The sequence below is a fragment of the Magnolia sinica genome, chromosome 15 (assembly GCF_029962835.1).
Source record: "Magnolia sinica isolate HGM2019 chromosome 15, MsV1, whole genome shotgun sequence".
NCBI lineage: Eukaryota > Viridiplantae > Streptophyta > Magnoliopsida > Magnoliales > Magnoliaceae > Magnolia > Magnolia sinica.
Window position 1 is genome coordinate 286,965 of NC_080587.1, and position 21,034 is coordinate 307,998.

Below are 21,034 nucleotides of genomic sequence, written 5' to 3' on the forward strand. Positions count from 1 at the left end.
CTCGAATACATCACCAAGCCAGTGTAGTTATTAGAGACGTTAGTAATGTCAAGAAGCAATCCATCGAGCAGTGCAACGCCTTCATTGCACTGCGCTGGAAAATATACTTTCAGCTTCGAATAGTTCAGTGGTTCATATCCAGATTTACACCTTTATTGTCATTTCCTTCTCATCTTCACGGACTGGTTCAACTGAGGGCACTAGTGACAGTTATGTACACGTGAAAAATATTATGAAATCGTTTTGGACTTTATGCATCGCATCATTATACATCTTATCCAAACATCGACTAATCCATCGCCTTTGTATACTCATCCAAATCTACTCTAATCCAAACAGTCTGCTTTTCTTCTGGAAAATGAAAGGATACGTACTCTTCTATGTCGTATACCTCTACCGTACAAAAATACAATGCAGAACAATATTATACATAAATCCAAACAGGCCCTAAGAGATGGAAGAATAGGAGTAAAATTAATGAGTGTCCAAAAACTCGATGGTAGAATTTAAAAGGAGAGAAAATGTTATTCAGAAATAAATTGATGGAAGAAGGAACGTGGAATGTCGAGGAAGAAGTGAATGTTATGCGTAATGAGATGGTTGAGTGCATTAGGAAGGTGGCAAAAGATGTTTTAGAAGTATAAGGAGGGATAAGCCAATCATATAAGGAACCTTGGTGGGGGGAATCTGCACAAAAGCGATTCACACGAAGCATTCATGCTTCAAAGCCTGGCAAGGGACTAGAAACGATAAAAAATTTAAACAATATAGAAATGTCGAAAAGATTGCTAAGAAAAGTAGTAAATGAGGCTAAACTTAAGGCTTATGCTGATGTATATATTAGACTAGGGACGAGAAGGTCAGAAAGTTGTCTTCAAACCAAGGTTAAAGTTGTCTTCCAACCAAGGTTACCTAGATCGTGGATCACTTTAGTACAAGATATGGGAATGGGTATGTAGTGCGCTACCTCCGCCAATACATTGTGTGACTCCAATACAGTGTATGCAATGTAGTTTTATATATTAAACCAAATTGCAATTTATATACGAAATGATGAATGTTACTATTATAGACCCCACGTGCTTAGAGTTATATTATAACTAGTGTTTGAAGTATCAGTATTGCTACAAGTTTTGTTGGCCGGGGATATGGAAACAATATCAATATCGCCGATGATATTGCTAATAACCGGAAATGCGGGAAAACGTTAGGGAAACATGGGAGAAACATTGGAATTTTTCAGTGAAACATCGGGAGATGCTTAAATACACATATTTGCATATTTAGGGATCAAAAAAATATCAAAAAGAATGCATACATAACAAGTTTCCATTTAATGGGGGCCTAAAGCATGTGTTGTCATAAGAAAGTAGTCTAACCATCCCATCCATTTCATCTATCCATCCAAACATCCACCAATATTTGAGAATATTAATAACACACAATACTTTGCCGAGAAATCATCAACAACTGGAAAGGAAACGAAAGATTATGGTCTCGATATCGCCCATGTTGCAATGATGATAATATCGTGATATTATCGATATTATCACCGAAAAATTGAACATTACATACAACTGTGCGCCCATAAATAATTTGAAATGGAAATTTTATTAGTAGACAAATTTTTGGCAGTATCAATATATTGGCGATATTATCGAAATATTGCCAATACACTACTGATACAAGTGACACCTTAAATTTACGGAGTAAAAACTATTGGCGATATTGAAACATTGGCACTACAAGTGACACCCAGAATTTACACAGTCAAAGATATTGGTGATACATTGGTAATATCTATACATTGGTGATACTTAGCCAATACTTGGAATTTTTTATACTACCAATGTTATTAGTATCGCTACCAATTGATGGGGACATCTCGCGCACACGCACGCCCCCCCTACGCACATACGCAAGGAGGAGGGCCCCAGCATCGATCTGGATCGATGACGACGTCCAGGGAGGGCCTCCTAGTTAGAGGATTGTGTTTTGGTTCCTTGGAGTGGACCCAATCGCCATATGGATCCCACCATTGGGTATCATGATCGTGACCCGCTACTCTGGATAATCTAGTACTTTGAGTTCTGCTTATTATTGTTATTAGGAATATCATAGACGGTTTAGATTGCTTTGATTAGTTGTTATTTTTGTTACTTCGTCTCTAAGCAATAGAGTGCACACATGGCGCGGCTTTTAAGATATAGGTTTTTCTTATAAATGAGCAACCCCTTGTATTTTTTTTAATTAAAGATGATTAATAAAATTCTGTGTTTTCCTGCTTCTCTAATTCTCTGAGTTGTAGAAAGCCAATTGGGGACGAAACCCTTCCTTCTTCGAAGGGCTAACTACCATAGTGCGAAGCCACACACATCCCTTTTCGCCCCACCTCCTACTCTCAATATTCATCCTCTCCTACAGTCATCAAATCCCCAAATCCACCTTTATTTTGCAGTCAATCCTTTTCTACAGTAGATTTCCAAAATCAGACCCTGCAGGAGGACTGAAACTTCGGCGGAGTACCGTGTTCAAACCAGTCGTTCGATCGCGTTGAAAATTGGTGTGTGGGTGGCCCATCCTTGGCCAACCAACCTCTAGATGACCCTTTTTGGGTTCGTGGGCCCCACACACGTGCGGGCTACAATCCACGCACGTGCATCAGGCCAGCTAGTTGTCCACACGTGTGGACTAATTACAGGTTCTCTCTTTCTTCTCTTTCACTCCTCTCTCACCATATTTCCCTAGCCCTAACCCTAGATTATCCTAAATCCCAATTTTTATTCCCCTTTTTCAACCCTAGAGTTTCCCGAATTGAAACATGTGAATCCCTTGGATTGGGGAAATAATCTTTTGCATGTGTGGATGAATCTACTCTCCTTTGATCATTGTTTGGTCTATAATTTTAATTGATCCAGCCACAGCATGTATATGCTTGGACCCTTGTAGATTCCCCTTGATTAAATGCTTGACTTTATGTGGGATGTGGAAGTTTTGTGAATGTTTCTAAATTAGTATGATCTAAAGTCTGAAATCTTGCATATCATGTTTAATTTCCATGTCCTGCATCACCAATGTTATCAGTATCGCCAAGCTAGAGATACAGATAATATTGGAGATATTTCGATAATATCAGGGATACTTCAAACAATTTATAACTAATAACTAAATAAATAAAATCTCTAAATTGTAAATAGAATTTTTCACTAACTTAATCAATAGTAAGAATAAAGACCATAACTTCAGGTCGTTAAATGACCCATAATCTGTAACACTTGATCCAGAACAGAAAACATAGCAGTGTTTGAGGTAGTATTACTTCAAATTTACAAAATGAGAGGAAGAGTGGGGACCTTGCTCACATTAGATGTGCATTAAGAGCAATAACCAGAGGGCACTAGTAAAGGGCAATGAGATCAATGACAGGTTAAGAACTTATTTTCAGAACTTGTTATCATTTAACCACTCTGAGAGCATAGGGATGGAAGGAACTATAAACTCAAATGATGTCAAAGACCATAGATACGGTTGTAGGATTAGGATATCTAAAGTGAAAGAAGCATTAAGAAAGATGAAAATAGAAAGGCCCTCAAAACATATGGTATAACAATAGAGGCGTGGACATGTATGGGGGATACTAGGTTATTTTGGTTGACAAAGTTTTTCTTCTTCTTTTTTTTTAGAGAGAAAGAGATAACTGAAATTTTATTAAAAGGGCACAAAAAGCGTGAAAGAATAGAACCCACCTCAACAACTCAAAAACAAAGGAGAGGTTGGGTTACTTTTGGTTGACAAAGTTGTTCAACATGATTGTAAGATTGAAGAAAATGCACCATGGTACCTATGTATAACAATAAAGGAGCCATACAAAGGTACACTTAACTATCATGGGATTAAACTTATGACCCACACTAAGAAACTTTTTGAGAGAGTGATCGAGCAAAAATGAAGGCATGAGATGGAAGGTTTCATGCCCAAGAGGTCTACCACATAAGCTATTTTCCTACTTAGACAAATGATGGAGAAATATAAGGAGAGGAGGAAGGATCTCCACATGGTCTTTATTGACTTTAAGAAAGCATACGATAGGGTCCCTAGAGAGTTAACCTGGTGAGTGTTGAGGAAAAAAAGAGTTTCAAGAGGATATCTTGACATGATTAATACGTATGAGGGAGCAATAACAAATGTGAGGACCACTAGTGAAGGGACGAGTTCCCAATTATTGTACACTTGCAGCATGGGTCAACATTGAGCCCATAACTTTTCGCATTGGTTATGCATGAGATAATGTGGCATTTGCAAGAAGAGATCCCATGGCGTATGTCATTTGCAGATGACACAATTTTGATTAACAAGACGAGGGAGGGCGTAAATACAATGCTAGATTTATGGAGGGGTGCTTTAGAATCTAAAGGATTTAAAATTAGTTGGACTAAAACAGAGTATATGGAGTGCAATTTTATTAACAATAGGAGTAAAAACGAGGAATTACTTAAGATTGTGGACCAAGAAGTTTCCCAAAATGACCACTTTCGATACCTTGGATCAATAATTCATGAGAGTGGAGAGATTGAGAAGGATGTTGCCAATAGAATTCAAGCTGGGTGGAAGAAATGAAGATGTGCCTCTGGAGTTTTATGTGATCATCGTGTATCACTCCAACTAAAGGGAAATTTTCTAGGATAGCTATTAGACTAGATATACTTTATGGGACAATGTTGGCCTGTTAATGAATATAATGTTTATAGAATGAGTGTAGTTGAAATGAGGATGTTCAGACGGATGAGTGGTAAGATAAGGACGGATAGATTATAAATAAATGCATTCAAGGGAACTTAAGAGTAAATGCATTCAATGGAATTTAAAAGTAGCACCAATAGGTAATAAGATGAGGGAAAGTAGACTTAGATGGTTTGGTCATGTGCAACAGAGACCAACAATTGCGATTCATGCCGGCTAGGAGTGAGTTGGTACAAGTTGAAGGCTCTAAAAGGGAAAGAGGTAGGCCCAAAAGGGTGTGGATGGAGATTGGAGGTAGTAAGAAAAGACTTGATAACCTATAGTATAACTGAAGCATGGCCCTCGATAGTGGAATGGCGGAACGGGATTCATGTAGCCAACCCCAATTAATTGGGATAAGGCTTAGATGATGATGGTTGTGTTGAATATAAGGATAGGTATAAAACGAATTGTCGACGAAGAAAAGGACTCCTCCCTAGGATGACTGCCATGTCAAATACATAACGAAAACAAGCCAACATGGCTTTGTGGACAGCACTTCAGTTTTCCATTTTCTTGTTATGATATTGTTATGCAGTTTCAGTAGTTTCAATTTGCTAAAATAAACGATCATATTTTCTGCATGCTTGAACTACTACACAAATCATCACATATCTTTCATACCAGCAAGAAAGCATGGGATAAGAGCCAGTGCATCCAGATTCTTGGTATATCCATGTCTGACAAATCATATCCATGTTTGATGCTGAATTGCCATGCGCAACTCTCTCTTTTTAAAAGAATGCTGACACGCAGCTGTTTATAAGTTAGATAGTGAATCAGTCCAACAGAAGCTGGATATGGGATATTAAATCAACAAAATGCCCATATGGGCAATGAACTTCTTTCCCTCAGGAAGTGCCAATCTCCGCCATAGAAATCGACAGCTAGATACCATCTACACTGCAGTTTTAAAATAAAGCCTTTTAGAAATTACCCATGTACATCGAAAATAATGAACATTTAATCAGAGTTGACATAGCAAAGGAAACTGGAAAATGCTAGCAAACATGTGAGGAACATGGGAATCCATAGTTGCCGAAGCTTTCGCCTATTTGGTCATGGATATAATGATTTCTGAGGCATGATTGGTGCTTAGTCTAATGTAACAATGATCAGGAAGGAACAGACAAACCAATGGATTCAACATAGAAATGATAAGGAACGAGATAAACCAATGGGTCCAACTCCGGATTTGCAGCCAAGGATTGACGTGGAATTCTTCTAAAACGATGGCCATTAGATGATACTTCTTCCATTGCCTGAACAATATTCAAGAAAAAAAAAAAAAAACATCAGATAATTTCACAGGAAACCCACACAGCATAGATTTTCACATCAAAATAACTCATTGAGTGAAAAATAACTAATGGACGCAAAAGCATGAAAACTTCTTCGATTTGAACCCTCAAGTGCTGTGGACATTGTAACGCACAATAGATACAGTTTTTAAATAAATGTTGCGAAGCCAATGGTTTAAAAGAACATTAAAACTGAATGATTGCCAATATTTATTTTATGGTTACATGGATGCCAATACCACTGTTAGCAATGGATTTTTTTTGCTCTCTTTTTTTTTTTGGGGGGGGGCAACAGCACAATTTATTAAGAAAAACCTCGCAAAAGCGAGAAAAAATACAGCCAGAGAGACAACCTAAACAAAGAGAGAATACAGCACAAGAGACACAACCTAAACAAAGAGAGAATCTACCGGAATAGCTTTTACATACACAGCCCAGCTGTTAGCGATGGATATGAATTATTTCTCCTAAATACCCAGATACAGGTACAACCTTCCTCAAAATCCATGACACAGATAGGGATATAAGCATCCCCTTATTAACCATGCAATTCACAATCAGTTTTATGTTTTTCATATGAAACATTCAACTCGTGCTATTAATCTTTAGTTTTATTGAGCAAGGTAGTGCTTTTGGTAGCCACTGCTTACACGCACTCTGAATTCCAAATCCACCAAACCTCCTACTTTTGGTTGTTTTGAGTGTGCACACAGGGCCACTCCTTCACCAAAACACTTGAAAACCGTAGCAAGGGCACCATCAAAAGAAAGCCAAAGGGCCTCACCCTCTTCCGTCACCAAAAGGCACTCATGGTCACACAGCCTACCACGTGGCAGGCTACGATTAACACCAATAGATGCTCACCTGTCCACACCCAAACGGATCATACTTTCAGCCACTGCAGATCTCCGTACCCCACCGAGTGTCTTCTGTACTGAGGAACTATGTGTGAACCACACATTCATCAGATAGCAGCCACAGTGGCTACCTACAAAGTCCAAACACAGTCCGAGCCATATCAATCCAACAAATAAGCAAGCCCACCTGCTTCAGCTTGATGAACTGATGACAAGAAGATCAGCTACACTCCATTGGCTTTCCAGCAAAGAGCCAATCAGCAAACACCAGGTCAGTTGGGACCTACACGAGAGAGGTAATACCACCTCTCCAGGTCTTCAAGACTCTTCCAAGAGTATATATAAAGTAATAAACCATCACAGGTTTCCACTTGACATGTACATCAAGATCAAGTGAGAGACAACACTCTCTCTTCCATTTTCTTTCTGTGTGACATTGGAGCCTATGGGCAAGGAGTGCACCTCACTTCTTTCTTTGGAGAGAGCAAGGTGCCCAAAAAAAGGTTACATAATGGTAAAGGTGGGAACCGTTACACGTTACAGGGCCATAATGGAAAAACAGGCCCGTAACGGCTGTTATGGCCCCCTACCGTTATTGCATACCTTGGAGAGAGGCACACCTCACTCCTTTCTCTAGAGAGAGGCACATCTCTTTCCTTGCTTCACAAAATGAGATGCACCTCTCGTCCTCTCTACATGCAGGCCACACCTGCGTGGCTCACGTGTTGGCAACTAACATGGCATGCAAGCTACACCTGGTGGTCCATAGGTTCTTGATTGCACCGGAACCAAGGCAGATTTTTGTCTATAGGGGGTCTAGTGTACAAGTACAACAATCTAACACTGTTCCATTAACAGGTATTCTAAGGACTGCACCCAGTCCTTGATCCAAAGACGCATGGCACAGCATGTGTGGATCTCATCTGTGGTGCAATCTACGCCCAACATGTCACTCCATATCATGTGAATTTCGACCCATTTGGTGCCGCATCACTGATACATGTAAAAGACATGTAGGTATCACTCTCTCAAGATACCAATACTGGCAGTAAATATCAGTTGATAAGTACCAACCAATGTTTTGAACCATAGGGCTTCATGCACTCTTAAATCTGCATCCTAGAGTTGAGGATAGAACCTGTGGAACGCCCGCCCTTGATTTTTTATGGGCCCACCATGATGCGTACATGAAATCCACTTTGACCATTACATGTGTCATCCTATGTTAGGCCCAGGGCCAAAAACTTAGGCTGACCGATATTCAAGTGGACCCCACTAAAGGAAACCGTTCTGAGAGAAATGTCCATGGTTGATTTTTAACAAGGCCCACAGTGAAGATTATGTGAAACACACTCAAACCATTATATGCCACACTAAAATTTAGGCATAAGGCCAAAGATCAAGCCCATCCATGATTCAAGTGGGCCACGCCAACACAAATAGTTCGGAGGATAAGCATTGCCTTGTACACTATTTCAAATTGTGTGGCCCACCTGAATCACGGATTGGGTTGGTTTTTAACCCTATGTCTAATAATGGGTCACATACTTGATGGTCAGAGTGGATTTCGGAAACACCTGATAGTGGGTCCACCCTAGCTAGATGACCCCTTTACATAACCCTTAAGTTAAGAAAGCCATTTACGTAAGGCATTTATGTAGCAAAGGGAGGCATTTACATGGCAGAGGGGTATGCTTGTAGTGGCCCCAACATAAGGTTTTTCTGAAATCTACTTTGACCATCAGGTCCGTGACCCAATATTAGAAGTCTAAAAAACCAACCCCATCTGCGATTCAGGTGAACCACACGATTGAAAACATTGTACAAAGCGACACCCACCCTCCAAACTATTTCCCTTGGTGTGGCCCCCCTAAATCATGGATGCGCTTGGTTTTTGAGCCCCATGCCTAAATTTTTGTGTGGCATCTAATGGCTCACGTGGATTTCACATAATCGTCATGGTGGGCCCTATAAAAAAACGACAGTGCACGTCCCTCTCCCAACTATTTCCTGTCCGGTGTGACCCTCATGAACACAAATCAGTCTACTTTTTTAGCCCTAGGCTTAACAATGGATGAAGCCACTATCAGTCAGAGTGGATTGTGCATACACATCACGGTGGCACCCGTAAAAAATTAGGGATAGGCATTCCACAAGTTCTATCCTCAACTCTAGGACCTAGATTTAAGAGCACAAGTAGCTCCCCTGCACTACAATTCATAGGGTAGCACTACTCTTATGCATGAATGTGTGTATGCATGTATGTATCTTTGTGTGTGTAGGCACATACTTATTCACTAACATCTCTACAAATTTTTCTAAAGCTTCAATTGCCCACCAGCTCGCTTCGAAGATGCCTTATCAGGAAGCAGTCAAACACCTCTATAGCTAATCCCCAGAATAAAAAACAAAAAGTATATGCATGAATGTATCTTTGTGTGTGTGTGTGGGCACATACTTATTCACTAATATCTCTACACATTTTTCTAAAGCTTCGATTGCCCACCAGCTCGCTTCGAAGACGCCTTATCAGGAAGCAGTCAAACACCTCTATAGCTAATCCCAAAATAAAAAACGTAAAGTAGCGTGCGATTTTTTCTTTTTTTGAAAGTTGATGGAAATATTATTAAAAGAGCGCCAACAGGTGACAAAGAATACAAGAGCGAAAAAGCAAAACAGCTCACCAACAACAAAGACAAAAAACGCACATGCTTCCCGCTAATACATCAACCCCATTCTCGAACAAAACCCCAAAGACTTCTTACAACCCACTCAACACTGTGGCTAACATTATAAAAGCAACTTTTGTTTCTCTCTTCCCAAATCGTCCAAAGAGTTGCCAACAAACAAAGCCGCCATGAAGCCTTCCTTGCCTTCCCAACATCCAATGTTATAGAAGGGGTTGAAACAAATGAGAAGTGACAAGAAATCCAAAAGTGTAACATGAGTAAATCTACAAACAATTTCAAACATTTGGTGGTGTAACAATCACTTCTACATGAAGTTCATTGTAGAACCTCATAATCCGAACCTATAGTGGCCCCAAGCTACTTTTATATTCAAGTAAACTTTATCCATATCAGGAAACTAGTATGATGAAACCATGGTGGCAATAGATTTAAAAGCAAACAACCTTCTGGAAAACTTATTTCCACTATCCAATAAATGACCTACCTACCTCCTTTCGCTCCCAGCACCAATTACTGGTATTGTAACTCCAAATCTACCTCTAAACTCCACCAATGTTACATTCAATGTTTTCAAATGGTATAAGTGATCATGTGCAACCCAAGGGGGTTGTGCGCTTATGTGATGGCATAGCCCCCCAAGCTTCTTTTTTTAAAAATAAATAAAATAAATAAATAAATAAGGAATATTCAAGGAAAAGTGGATAGATATATATATATATCACAAATTATGTAAAAATACTACAAGGGAAATGTTTTTTATAGTTTTATTGGACTATCAGACTATATCAAGTAAACGAACAATTACTCAAATGAATGCATATACTCAAAAATGTGAAAAAACAACATATAAATTTTATTGATGTCGTTTTAAGAGAGAATGAGAGTAATAGAGTGTGAGGGAGATTGAGAGAATTGAGAGGCTAGGGAGATTGAGAGATGAGAGTAATAGAGTGAGAGGGAAAGTAAGAGTTGTGAACGTAGGAGGGTGCGAGTGCCTATTTGTAAGCAAAAAGTGAGAAAATGAAGAATAAAAGAAGAAGAAGAAGAAGAAGCCCCAAAATTATTAGAAATCTAAGCATTGAGAGGTTATGTCATCGTATTCTATGTACGCAATGGTGTAACCACATAACTATGGCTTACGCGGTCACATACTTCACTGTGCGACCGCACTATGTGTACGCAATGGCGTAACCACATAACTATGGCTTACGCGGTCGCATACTTCTCTGTGCGACCGCATAAGTCCCAATGGCACAATAACAAAATATGCGATCCAGTAGTCCAAAATGGCATATGCAATGGCAGAAGCGCTTATACGATCTCATATGACAACATTGGTTACATTATTCCTACTTTTCCATTTATATTATAAATAGATAGCAGCAAATCTAACATTCTAAAATCCAAAACTAAAAAATTTAGTTTTCTAATTATAAGAAAAGTTAGGAGCTTTTTCATTAGTAAATAATATTTAGTTCTCTAAAAAACATTTTATGTAAATGAAAACAAAGTATGTGGAATACATATAGAATTGAATGGGAATTTTTTCTTCTTTTTCTTCCTTTCTTTGTGGGTAGTTTTCTTTTACAGCTTCATAGGAATAGTTATCAAGGTGAGGCTTTAGCTAAAATTGGTGGCCAGGAGATCCCCTCAAAGTGACATGTTTCGTTGCATCATAACTACACTTTGAAAGGATGGAGAAATTGATGAGGATGTTTCCAATAGAATCAAAGCTAGGTGGATGACGTGGAAATATACCTCTGCAATGTTGTGTTATTGGTGTATGTGATGATGAAACTAAAGGTAAAATTTTATAAGACTACTACTCTTGACTATGATGCACGGGGCAGAGCATTGGGCAAGCAAGCAACATGAGCAACAAGTGAGTGTTGCATAGATAAGGATGTTGAGATTAATGAATGGTGAGAATAGGAAGCATTATGAATGACAACATTACTGGGAGTAGAGTGCATATTGAGACATTTGTCATGTGCTGGGAAAACGGAAGGGGAGGAACGTTGATTGGGGATAAAGGTCCTAGAGAGAATGGGGGAAGACCAACAAGGACTTGGATCGAGGTGACAAAAAGGGGCACGAAGGCTTGTTGACTTACCAAGAATAGGGCTTTAGATAGGAATAACTAGCAAATGGATTTATAAAGCCGGCCCATATTGGTGAATATCTGTGAATATCTGTAACAAGCAATGTTTTAAATATCGGCCGATATATCCCACGATATATCTTGTATCACACCTGTGCGATACAAAACACACAAGCAATGCCGATATATCCCACGTGCTCGATCCAGGGAGCATTTTCAATTTCTAATCTCTTTTTTTAATTATGTTAAATCAACATCAAATGGTTACAAATCCATTAGTTCTTCATGTTTTACATGAAAAATCATGGAGTTGGAGCTTTGATTTCGATATCCATTGGTTCTTCATGTTCTCCATGTTTGTTTGTTTTTTTCCTTCAACCAGCTGTCAATTGAGACTAATTTGGAAGTATTTATGAGTATTTGATGAAATGATCATCACATACACTCTAAATGTTATGCATTCAATTTGAATATAGTTGCATTAGTTTAGTTAGATAGCGCATAGCTTAGGACCCTATACAAAGGAAACCTATTATGTGCACTTCTTTTTTGAGATGTTATAATTTAAAAGTGTGTATTAAGGTCTTTTTTAACAATCCATGAAGTTTTATTAAAAAATTGAACCATTTTCCCAATGTTTCCTCACGTTTCCCAAAAAGTGTGATAAATTACCTGATACAAACGATATATCCCATGCATTAACCGATACGTATTTGCATCCCAGGGTGCGATACATAACACGATACCGATATTTCGAACACTGGTGACAAGGCCATGATAATGATGATGAATATGTTAGGACCCATTTGGGTGTCCCAAAGATTGAGATTGGCTCAACTTTTCCTTTTCACAAAACCAATCCATAATACATTTCGAGCAACTCAAGTACAAAGCCTCTGACCATATTATGACTGAGATATGATAGTTGCTCAAAGTTCAAAGATGGAGAAGATCTCAATCACCTCATATGGAGCCGGGAAGCATATATTTTAGAATGTCAGCAAGTCTAAATAGACAGTTATGCAACGAGAGTGGAAGCTGGAAGTATACTGAAGCCGAAACAGAATGTAGGTAGAAGATTCCTGCAACTAAGGTTGTTCGCTTCAATTGTGAGTTGATAGTCATTTTTAGAGCAATACCGAAACATTTCCTTCTAAAAACTTTAGTCCTTAGAAATGCATATTTTCAAAACTTTAGTCCTTAGAAATGAATATTTTTAAAAACTCTAGTCCTTAGAAATGCATGTTTTCGAAACTTTAGTCCTTAGAAATGTATATTTTTAAAAACTTTAGTCCTTAGAAATGCATGTTTTAGGCAGAAGAAATGTTTTCAAGATAACCATTTGTCAATTTCATCGAGAAGTGGATAACAAAGACAACCTAAATACTACAGATTGTTGATGATTGTGAATGAAAAATGCAAAATTTACCATGCCAAGATGTCAATGAGTGACTCAATATAAATGTCACCAAGGCTTATGTGATGTAGTAGGAACAGCCTAACATGGAATTTTATTTTTTTTTCAGGTGGTAGAAAACTGCATTGCAAGTATGAAAACTGGGAAAGAGTGCAAGCAACTCTTAAGTTTTAACACGTTTGCGAATCTGCAATAATTTGGAGAATTTTGAAAAAGAGACATCATCATCTTAGCCTGAAAGAAGCAGCATTTGCAGGAATGAAGCAAATCAAAGAGTGAAAAGAGGAGCATTTTGTTCTTGAGCTCAGAAAACCTTTCCTGATTGAAAAGAAATTTTTTTTTTAATTAAAAAAAAATTTAAAAAAAAAAAAAAAAAAAAACAGAGAGGGACAGAAAGGGATATTGGAAGGAAATGCTTACCTTGTGCCTAAGCTGAACCGAGGTGGCAGGGTTTTAGGGCTAGGGCATCAAGGAGCAAGGAGCAGATCCAGAGAAATCTAGAGATGAAAACCCTAGAAAGCATGAATGTGAGCGTCGGTGCCGAAAGAAGAAAAGAAGGCCTCTTTCTCTTACGCTTGTCAGGAAGATTGAAGGGAGGTGGTGAGGTAGATACCAAGGAAAGGCAAATGGAAGGGATTTCTCTTCTTCTTCTTTCTACTCAGCTAGTGGAGACGAGGAAGGATTTGGATTATACTTGTAGAGAAAGGAAATGAAAGGTTTGAGCATTTGCAGGAGCTTATGAGTGGAAGAGCTGTTATCCCTTGAGATTGCAGCAAACCTCAGAGACCACCAAACCTCTCTCTCTCTCTCTCTCTCTCTCTAATCTCTCTCCTCTCGCGAAGAGAGCTGTATCGGACTACTAATGCCTTTTTTTATTCTCGTCTGTTGCCCGCTCTTTTTTCACGGGTTTTTAGATACCTCGTCGGGTTTTCACGAGAGTCGAACCAGTCAACGTAGATCGCCTCTGGTCTTCCCGAGCCATGAGCTGGATCGTTTTGTATGGGTTCGTCTCTCCCAGCTGTGCTCCACGCACGTGCTAGTATGGTGTGTGTGTGTGTGTTTTGAGAGAGAGAGAGAGAGAGAGTGAGAGATCCTGAGCATTCATCCAAAGGGATCCACTTGGTGGGTCTCATGCCAAAAAATTAAAAAAAACACAGGCACGTGATTTCCTTGGTCAACTTCCTGTCAATGCTCCGGTTTTTTTCAGGCATGATTAATGGCGAAACCGAAGCAGGAAGCAGTGAACCGATTTTCTCTAGAGCAGTGCGGTACTGAGAGAGATATCTGGGAATGGATAGGAAGTTACCAAAATGCCCTTATGTGGCTAAAATCCAAGCCCTTGAGGAGCATCATGTGGATAAAATCAACACCGTTGGTTGTAAGGCCGTCACAATTTTCATTGACCAAAATACTCCAGTGAAGGGTGCCATCAAGTTCGTAGCAGACTTCATTACCCCAGCAGCTCCGCTGCCTAAGAGCCACTAGCAAATGTTCCACTCCATTCAAACGGGTCGCACCACCAACAGACATTTAGACTCCTAGTCCCCAATAACAACCAAAATCACGAAAGGAAAACACCAGCAGCAGCTACCCCAATCATGAATCATCAAACCAATAGAAACAGGACATTGCTCTGCTTTTGGCCTCCTTCAACACCCACAGCCAACCATTGCTACACAACCCACTCCAGCAGCTGCAAGTAGCCACAACAGGCACAGGGGATCTGGACAGGCAAAAGCATACACAGCACTTGATACACAACCATCATGACCTACCAAACTGGCAACATAAAGCCTCCTCACATCCACATGCTACTCAAAAACTTCCTTGGATTTACATCAAAAGGTTTATGTTCATAAAGAAACTATAGCCTTCAAATATATAATTCCTGTTAAAGCAACTGAGTTGAGCTCATTTTCAAGTGGCAGCCAAAAAAGATCCTAGTTACCTCATTCTTCTCAACATGGCAATTATTTTTACACGATTATTAAATTCACCATGGCTTATGTAATGATCTTAATCATTTGATGAAATGCATGTATGCTATATTTATATGGTCTCCACACCTATTATCATGTACATTGTGCTTTATATTACTTATCTTTCTATTCCCACCGAATTGGAAAGGCCATGTTCAGCCAACTCATAGTGACTGTAATTATAGGAAATTTTTCTTTTGACTAGGAAATAATAAAAGAACTCAGCAGCTCTCCTTCTAGTTGAGAGAGAGAAGTTGATTGGGATCTCAAACCAGAAATAGAAGGGATTTCAAGGTATAGATCGTGAAATCAAAATCGATTCCGATTTTGAATTTCGGTTTTTTGTGAAGTCATTAAAGAGAAAAGAATCGAGCATACCGTGAACTGATTTGGATCTGGATCTGTACGGTGAGGTCTTTTAGCAACTCTCCTTCTTCCAGCTGTGAGAGAGAGAGAGAGAGAGTTGTTGGAGAGGGGCAGAGAGAGAGAGAGAGAGAGAGTTGTCAGAGAGGGGACGAAGCAGAGAAGAGGAAGTGAAATTAGGGGACTCTTGATTTTAGTTATAGGGTGGCCGAGGGCGCGGATCGGCTTCTGCCTCTGCCGGGACCTGGCTTGAGAAGGACGGTCTTGTCAGGGGCTTTGCCGGGCCCACCGTGATGTACGTGCTTTATCTATACCGTCCATCCATTTTGATAGGACATTTTAAGGCATGAACCCAAAAATGAGGCTGATCTAATACTCGAGTCTATGGTGACAATGACGCCTACTTTAGAATTATGTACGAACCATGTTGTCTCTGTCATCAAATAAATGGTTCAAATTGTTAGAGAAATTTTTTTTGGACAGCTGATCTTGATTGTTCATGTTAAAAGTAACTGATTATATGAGATTTGTGAGCTTCATGATTAAACATGGTCTCTTGGAGGAAAATGGATCATAACCTTCACTTTTGTTGAATATTCAGACCGTGCAAATGGTGGACCCAGCCATGAAGATTACCTAGTACAAGTGTTAGCTGAGTGGAGTATCAGGTGGGTTACATCATCAAAATAATTAATTTTAGCCACGGTTTATTACAAGTGGAGTGAAATGGTAAACTTTTACGCATGGTTTTTCACCAACTTACTAAATATCTGACATTTAGCCTCAATTGCTTTCTCAACTTAAGTAAAGGAATGAACTTTTAGCCTCAACTTTTTAGTAAACAAAGTGAATTCATTTGCAACCAACGTATAAAAGTGATTTAGAGCGGGTCATGGATACTTTCATGGCCAGGATGGACCAAAGAAGATCCAATTGTAAGCAAAAGTGATTGGGACCATCAAAACCCTAAAGCAAGCGTATCTTAAAAATTGGAATGATTTATTTAACATATCATATATAATTTTGGGCAGGAGAAACTACTTTAGCCAGCTAACCCCACTATGTCAGGGGCTGAATTTACAAAATTCCATTAGATTGATGGTCAAAAGTTCAACTTAATTTTAATTTTACTATTTATAGGAAAATTTAATTCAACCATAACTCCCGATCCTTTAAGTTTAAGAGTCGTGTGCAACATGAAAAGGGCTTAGAAAATTACAAGAATAACATGGTTAAGCCAAACGGGATACTTACTATTTTGACCAAAAACCGTAAAGTCTAATAGAAATCGTGAACATCTATAAATAGTAAGTTTATTATTTATAATAAGTCGCAGTTTTTGGGGAGTTTTAGTTTAAGAGATTGTAAATTTATTTTTATCATTAATCAAATTATTTTCGAATTTATTATAATTTATTATTTTTTCTCATTGATTCGAGGAGTCTCTATGAGGAATCCTAAGAGGCTCTGTTGATTTGAAGTAATTATACCCTAAGGAAGATGGGGATCTACCTCATCACGTTCATTCCTGCATCAAAAAGTGAACTTTTAGTTTCGTTTCTTTGCAACTGAGGCAAAAAATAACAACAACAATAATAATAATTAAAAATTAAAAATATATTTTTAATTATGACTTCTTAATAACATATATAAAAAAGTGAACTTTTAACCTCGATTTTTAACTAACTTTGACAAAATAATTGACTTTTAACATCGGTTATCACTAATGAAAGCAAAACGGTAAATTTTTAGCATTACTTTTCTCACCAGCCAAAACGAAATGGTAAACTTTTAGCCTTGATGTTTCTCAAACTGCAACGAAATAGCAAACTTTTAGCATTAGTTTCTTCACAACTTAGAAGAAATATTGGACTTTTAGCCTCGGTTTCTTAACAACTTAGGTTAAAAAATAAACTTTTAACCCTGATTTCTTACTAACTAAAGTAAATTAATGGACTTTTAACCTCAATTTCTCAGCAAGGCAAAGCATTAAACTTTTAACACGTGTTTCTTGCAAGTTAATGCGAAATGGTATACTTTTATCCTTATTTTATCACCAACCAGGGTGAGATAACGAACTTTTAGCCTCAATTCCTTAATAACTAAAGTGAAAGAGTGGACTTTTAGTGTTTATATCCTAACAACTCAGGTTAAAAGGTAAACTTTTAACATCAATTTCTTACAAAACAAAATAATTGACTTTTAGCATTGGTTTCTCACAAACTGAAATGAAATGGTAGACTTTTAGCATCAGCTTCTCTCTAACCAAGACGAAATATCCGACTTTTAACCCCAATTCCTCATTGATCAATGCGAAAAAGTTGACTTTTAACTTCAATTTTCTAACAACTTAAGTTAAAAAGTTAACTTTTTACCTTGATTTGTTATTAACTAAGGTAAAATATTAGACTTTTAGCATCGATTTCTTACAAATTGAGGTAAAATAGTAGGCTTAATTTCAGTTTCTCACCAAGGTGAAATAGTGAATTTTCAGCATCGAATTCTCACATACCAAGGCAAAATAGCAGGATTTTAACATTGGTTCCTTAATAACCAAGGCGAAAAAACTAAACCTTTAACCCCGGTTCCTTAGCAACATGGCTTAAGAAGTACATTTAGCCTCTATTTTTGGAAATCACCTTATAATTTAATAGGATGGGCCTTCAAAAAGTTTCGATGATCGACATTCCATCCTCATCGCACTTGAGTTTTGGATCTCCCTCATTTTTTTACCGTGACATAATCTAGCAAAATTGATGGAGTAGATGTCAAACGTGCATGTTAAGGGGCCACAAAAGATTATCGCCAGATAAACGATTAAAGGAAATTGGCATCCTCTCTTGGTCACGAGGCACTGTATTAAGTGTTGCCCGGTAACACACTAGTAGGTGTGATTGCATGGCCACCTTGATATATGGTATGTATATCTACGTCATCCATCAATTTTTTTAAGCTCATTTTAAACCATGGTTTCAAAAATAAAACAGACTCAAATCTCAAGTGGACTTAGGAGTAAGGATTCAATAATCATTATTAAAAACTTCTTTGGAATTAAAAAAGTTTTAGATCAAGCTGATATTTGCTTTTTCCATTCATCCATGTTGTGTGACATTTTAATAACTTAGATGAAAAACAAACATTCAATTAGACTTTAGAAAGCTTGTAATGGGAGTTGGGCATTCAATGGTAATGGTTTCTTATGATGCGGTAAAGTTGAGATTTGGATCTACTTCATCATTGGAAAGGTCTTGTAAAATAGAAAGAGTGGATATAAAACATATAAATCAAGGCGGGTCCAACGGTAAGGAAAACGTCTGCTGACGTGTCACCGGGCAACACCAAATCGGCTCCCACCCGTGCCGGTAGCCGAACAAAAAACAGTACGGTATTCGCGGTGAAAAAATGAGTGTGGCAAACGCTGGTAACTTCTCGTTTTTAACTATTACGCGACCGTCGGAAAGGAGTAAAGGACATCCCATCATCACGCGCCCCTCAGGAATCAGACTGTCATGTTCTCGGCTATCTGTACGCTGATATTTGATGGTCCGTGCGCGCATAGCGGGCGTGGGGCACGCGTGCAGGATCCACGCCACCCATCAGCTGGGCCCACTGGAAACGTTTCATAGCCCCATAAATCAGGCTGGCCATCAAGTGGGTAGCACGTGTACGAGAGAAATGGTAATGAAAATAAATTAGACCGTGACTGTAGGGCGAACTCGATGTATGCATTGTATATGCATGCCATCCATCTGTTTTTCCAATTCGATATACCATTCATCTGTTTTTCCAATTTAATTTAAGTACATGGTAAAAAATACAAACCAGATGAAATTTTCTGGTGGAACACACTACTAGAAACAGTTGTCAATGAACACCCATCATTAAAAACACCCTAGAGCCTGCTATAATGTTTGTTGACCATCCAACTCAGTGAGAATGTTACACGGATGAAAGGATTAAAAAAAAAAATCACCTTAATCCAAAACTTATATAGCTCATAAAAGGCTTTTAATGGTTTATAACTATAGATGTGCAATGCATGCATGGTGATGGGCCCTACAATCAGGGTCCCACCCACACTATTGGGCGAGTGGAGTGGATTAGGTGTACCCCTAGCCTCAGGCAACAAGATTTGGCCCTGATTGTCGAGCTTACCTTATGTATGTATGGTATATTTATGCTGTCCCTCTATTTTTTTAAAGCAGATTTAAGTTTTAGGTAGATAACATTGATGTTGACCATTAAAAACTTTTTGTGAGCCATAAAAGTTTTGGATCAAACCAATATATAATTTCTTCCCTCCTTACATAGGTTTGTGTGACCTTATAAATAGGTTGGATGGCAAATTAACATTTGGTGGGCTTAGGAAAGTTTTAACGGTTGGCATTCAATCACCATTTTTTCTTATAGTGTGGTCCACCTGAGATTTATAAAGTTTCATTTTTGAGATGGTTCCCTAAAACGAGCTAGCAAAATGGATGGACTGTGTGGATATACCACACACACACATTAAGGTAGGCCCTGTAGTTAAGGCCGCACCTAATTAGCTCCCCTTTCACCCTAAAATGACCTAGCAAAACGGATGGATTTCGTTGATATAAAATACATACATCAAGGTGGGTCCCATGGTAAGGGCCGCACTGTTTTGGGTGAAGCCCAAGTTTCACCTAATCCGGTATCTTTGGGCAAGGGCTTGTTGCCATCAAAACCGTCCATTTCAGTGCTTCCAATCGCAATGGGGACATGATCTAAAATTTAGTGTTTAGATCCATAATCATATGTTTACAAAAGTTATTTTACTTTTGCAGTAGCATCAACAGTTTTCGCGTTGCAACAGGTAGGAGAGCTTTTGTCACAGTATTTTTCACTTTTGACTAAAAACACTTCCAATATCCTTTAATAATGCAAAATTTCAACTCTTACAAAGTCTATTTACATTGAAATTTCATCCTTGTTGTAGAGCTTTCCTCTTAAATAGGCTTGCTCATGTGGAGGAAGCTACATGTGTATGATAATAGAGTCACTAGAATATTAATTTTATACTGTAAATTTTATGTCCCGAAAATTAAGTGATGAGAATAGAAGTTATCCCGTCTCATTTAATCTCATCTTATTTTATTCAAAGGATGTCAATTATCAAAGAGAAAAGGTTAAGGATAATATATTATAAAATTTATCTATGTAACTTATTCTTTATACGATCTACGCCATCAATCATAATTCAGTATTATTTTGACTGTAAAATCAGAAGGATGATTAGGCTTCGCTCCTCCTACAATGGTTAAGCAAATTATTGGACATGCACCATCCATCTTCAAATTTTACAGAAGTCTCATAATAATATAAACCATCAAACTCTGCGGCCATACCCATCCAGGCCACTTTCCAGTAAGATTCATCTAATTTGATTGTTTGGCCCCATTAACTTGTTCCAAACACTTTTGGGCCACCTAATGATTAGATATACTTATTTTTCAACTAAAGAATATAGATAACTTGGTAACATAATATGAGGCAGTGTATTCCACAATAGATATAGGGAGACTT

General features: G+C 38.3%; 1 protein-coding gene across 4 annotated transcripts in view; it reads right to left on the minus strand.

Moving 5' to 3' along the window:
• Positions 1-15,618, minus strand: part of LOC131227899 (guanine nucleotide exchange factor SPIKE 1) — an 81,945-nt gene extending 66,327 nt beyond the window's left edge. The window contains exons 1-2 of one of the 4 annotated variants that reach the window (XM_058223731.1): positions 15,503-15,618; positions 5,915-6,041 (exon numbers count right to left, since the gene is read on the minus strand). In XM_058223731.1, coding sequence (XP_058079714.1) covers positions 5,915-6,019 — 105 coding nt within the window. In that variant the 5' untranslated portion in view covers positions 6,020-6,041; positions 15,503-15,618. Of the gene's footprint in view, positions 1-5,914; positions 6,042-13,565; positions 14,037-15,502 lie in introns of those variants that run through there. The other 3 variants (XM_058223732.1, XM_058223733.1, XM_058223730.1) reach the window with 3 other exon arrangements.
• Positions 15,619-21,034: the final 5,416 nt, after the last annotated feature.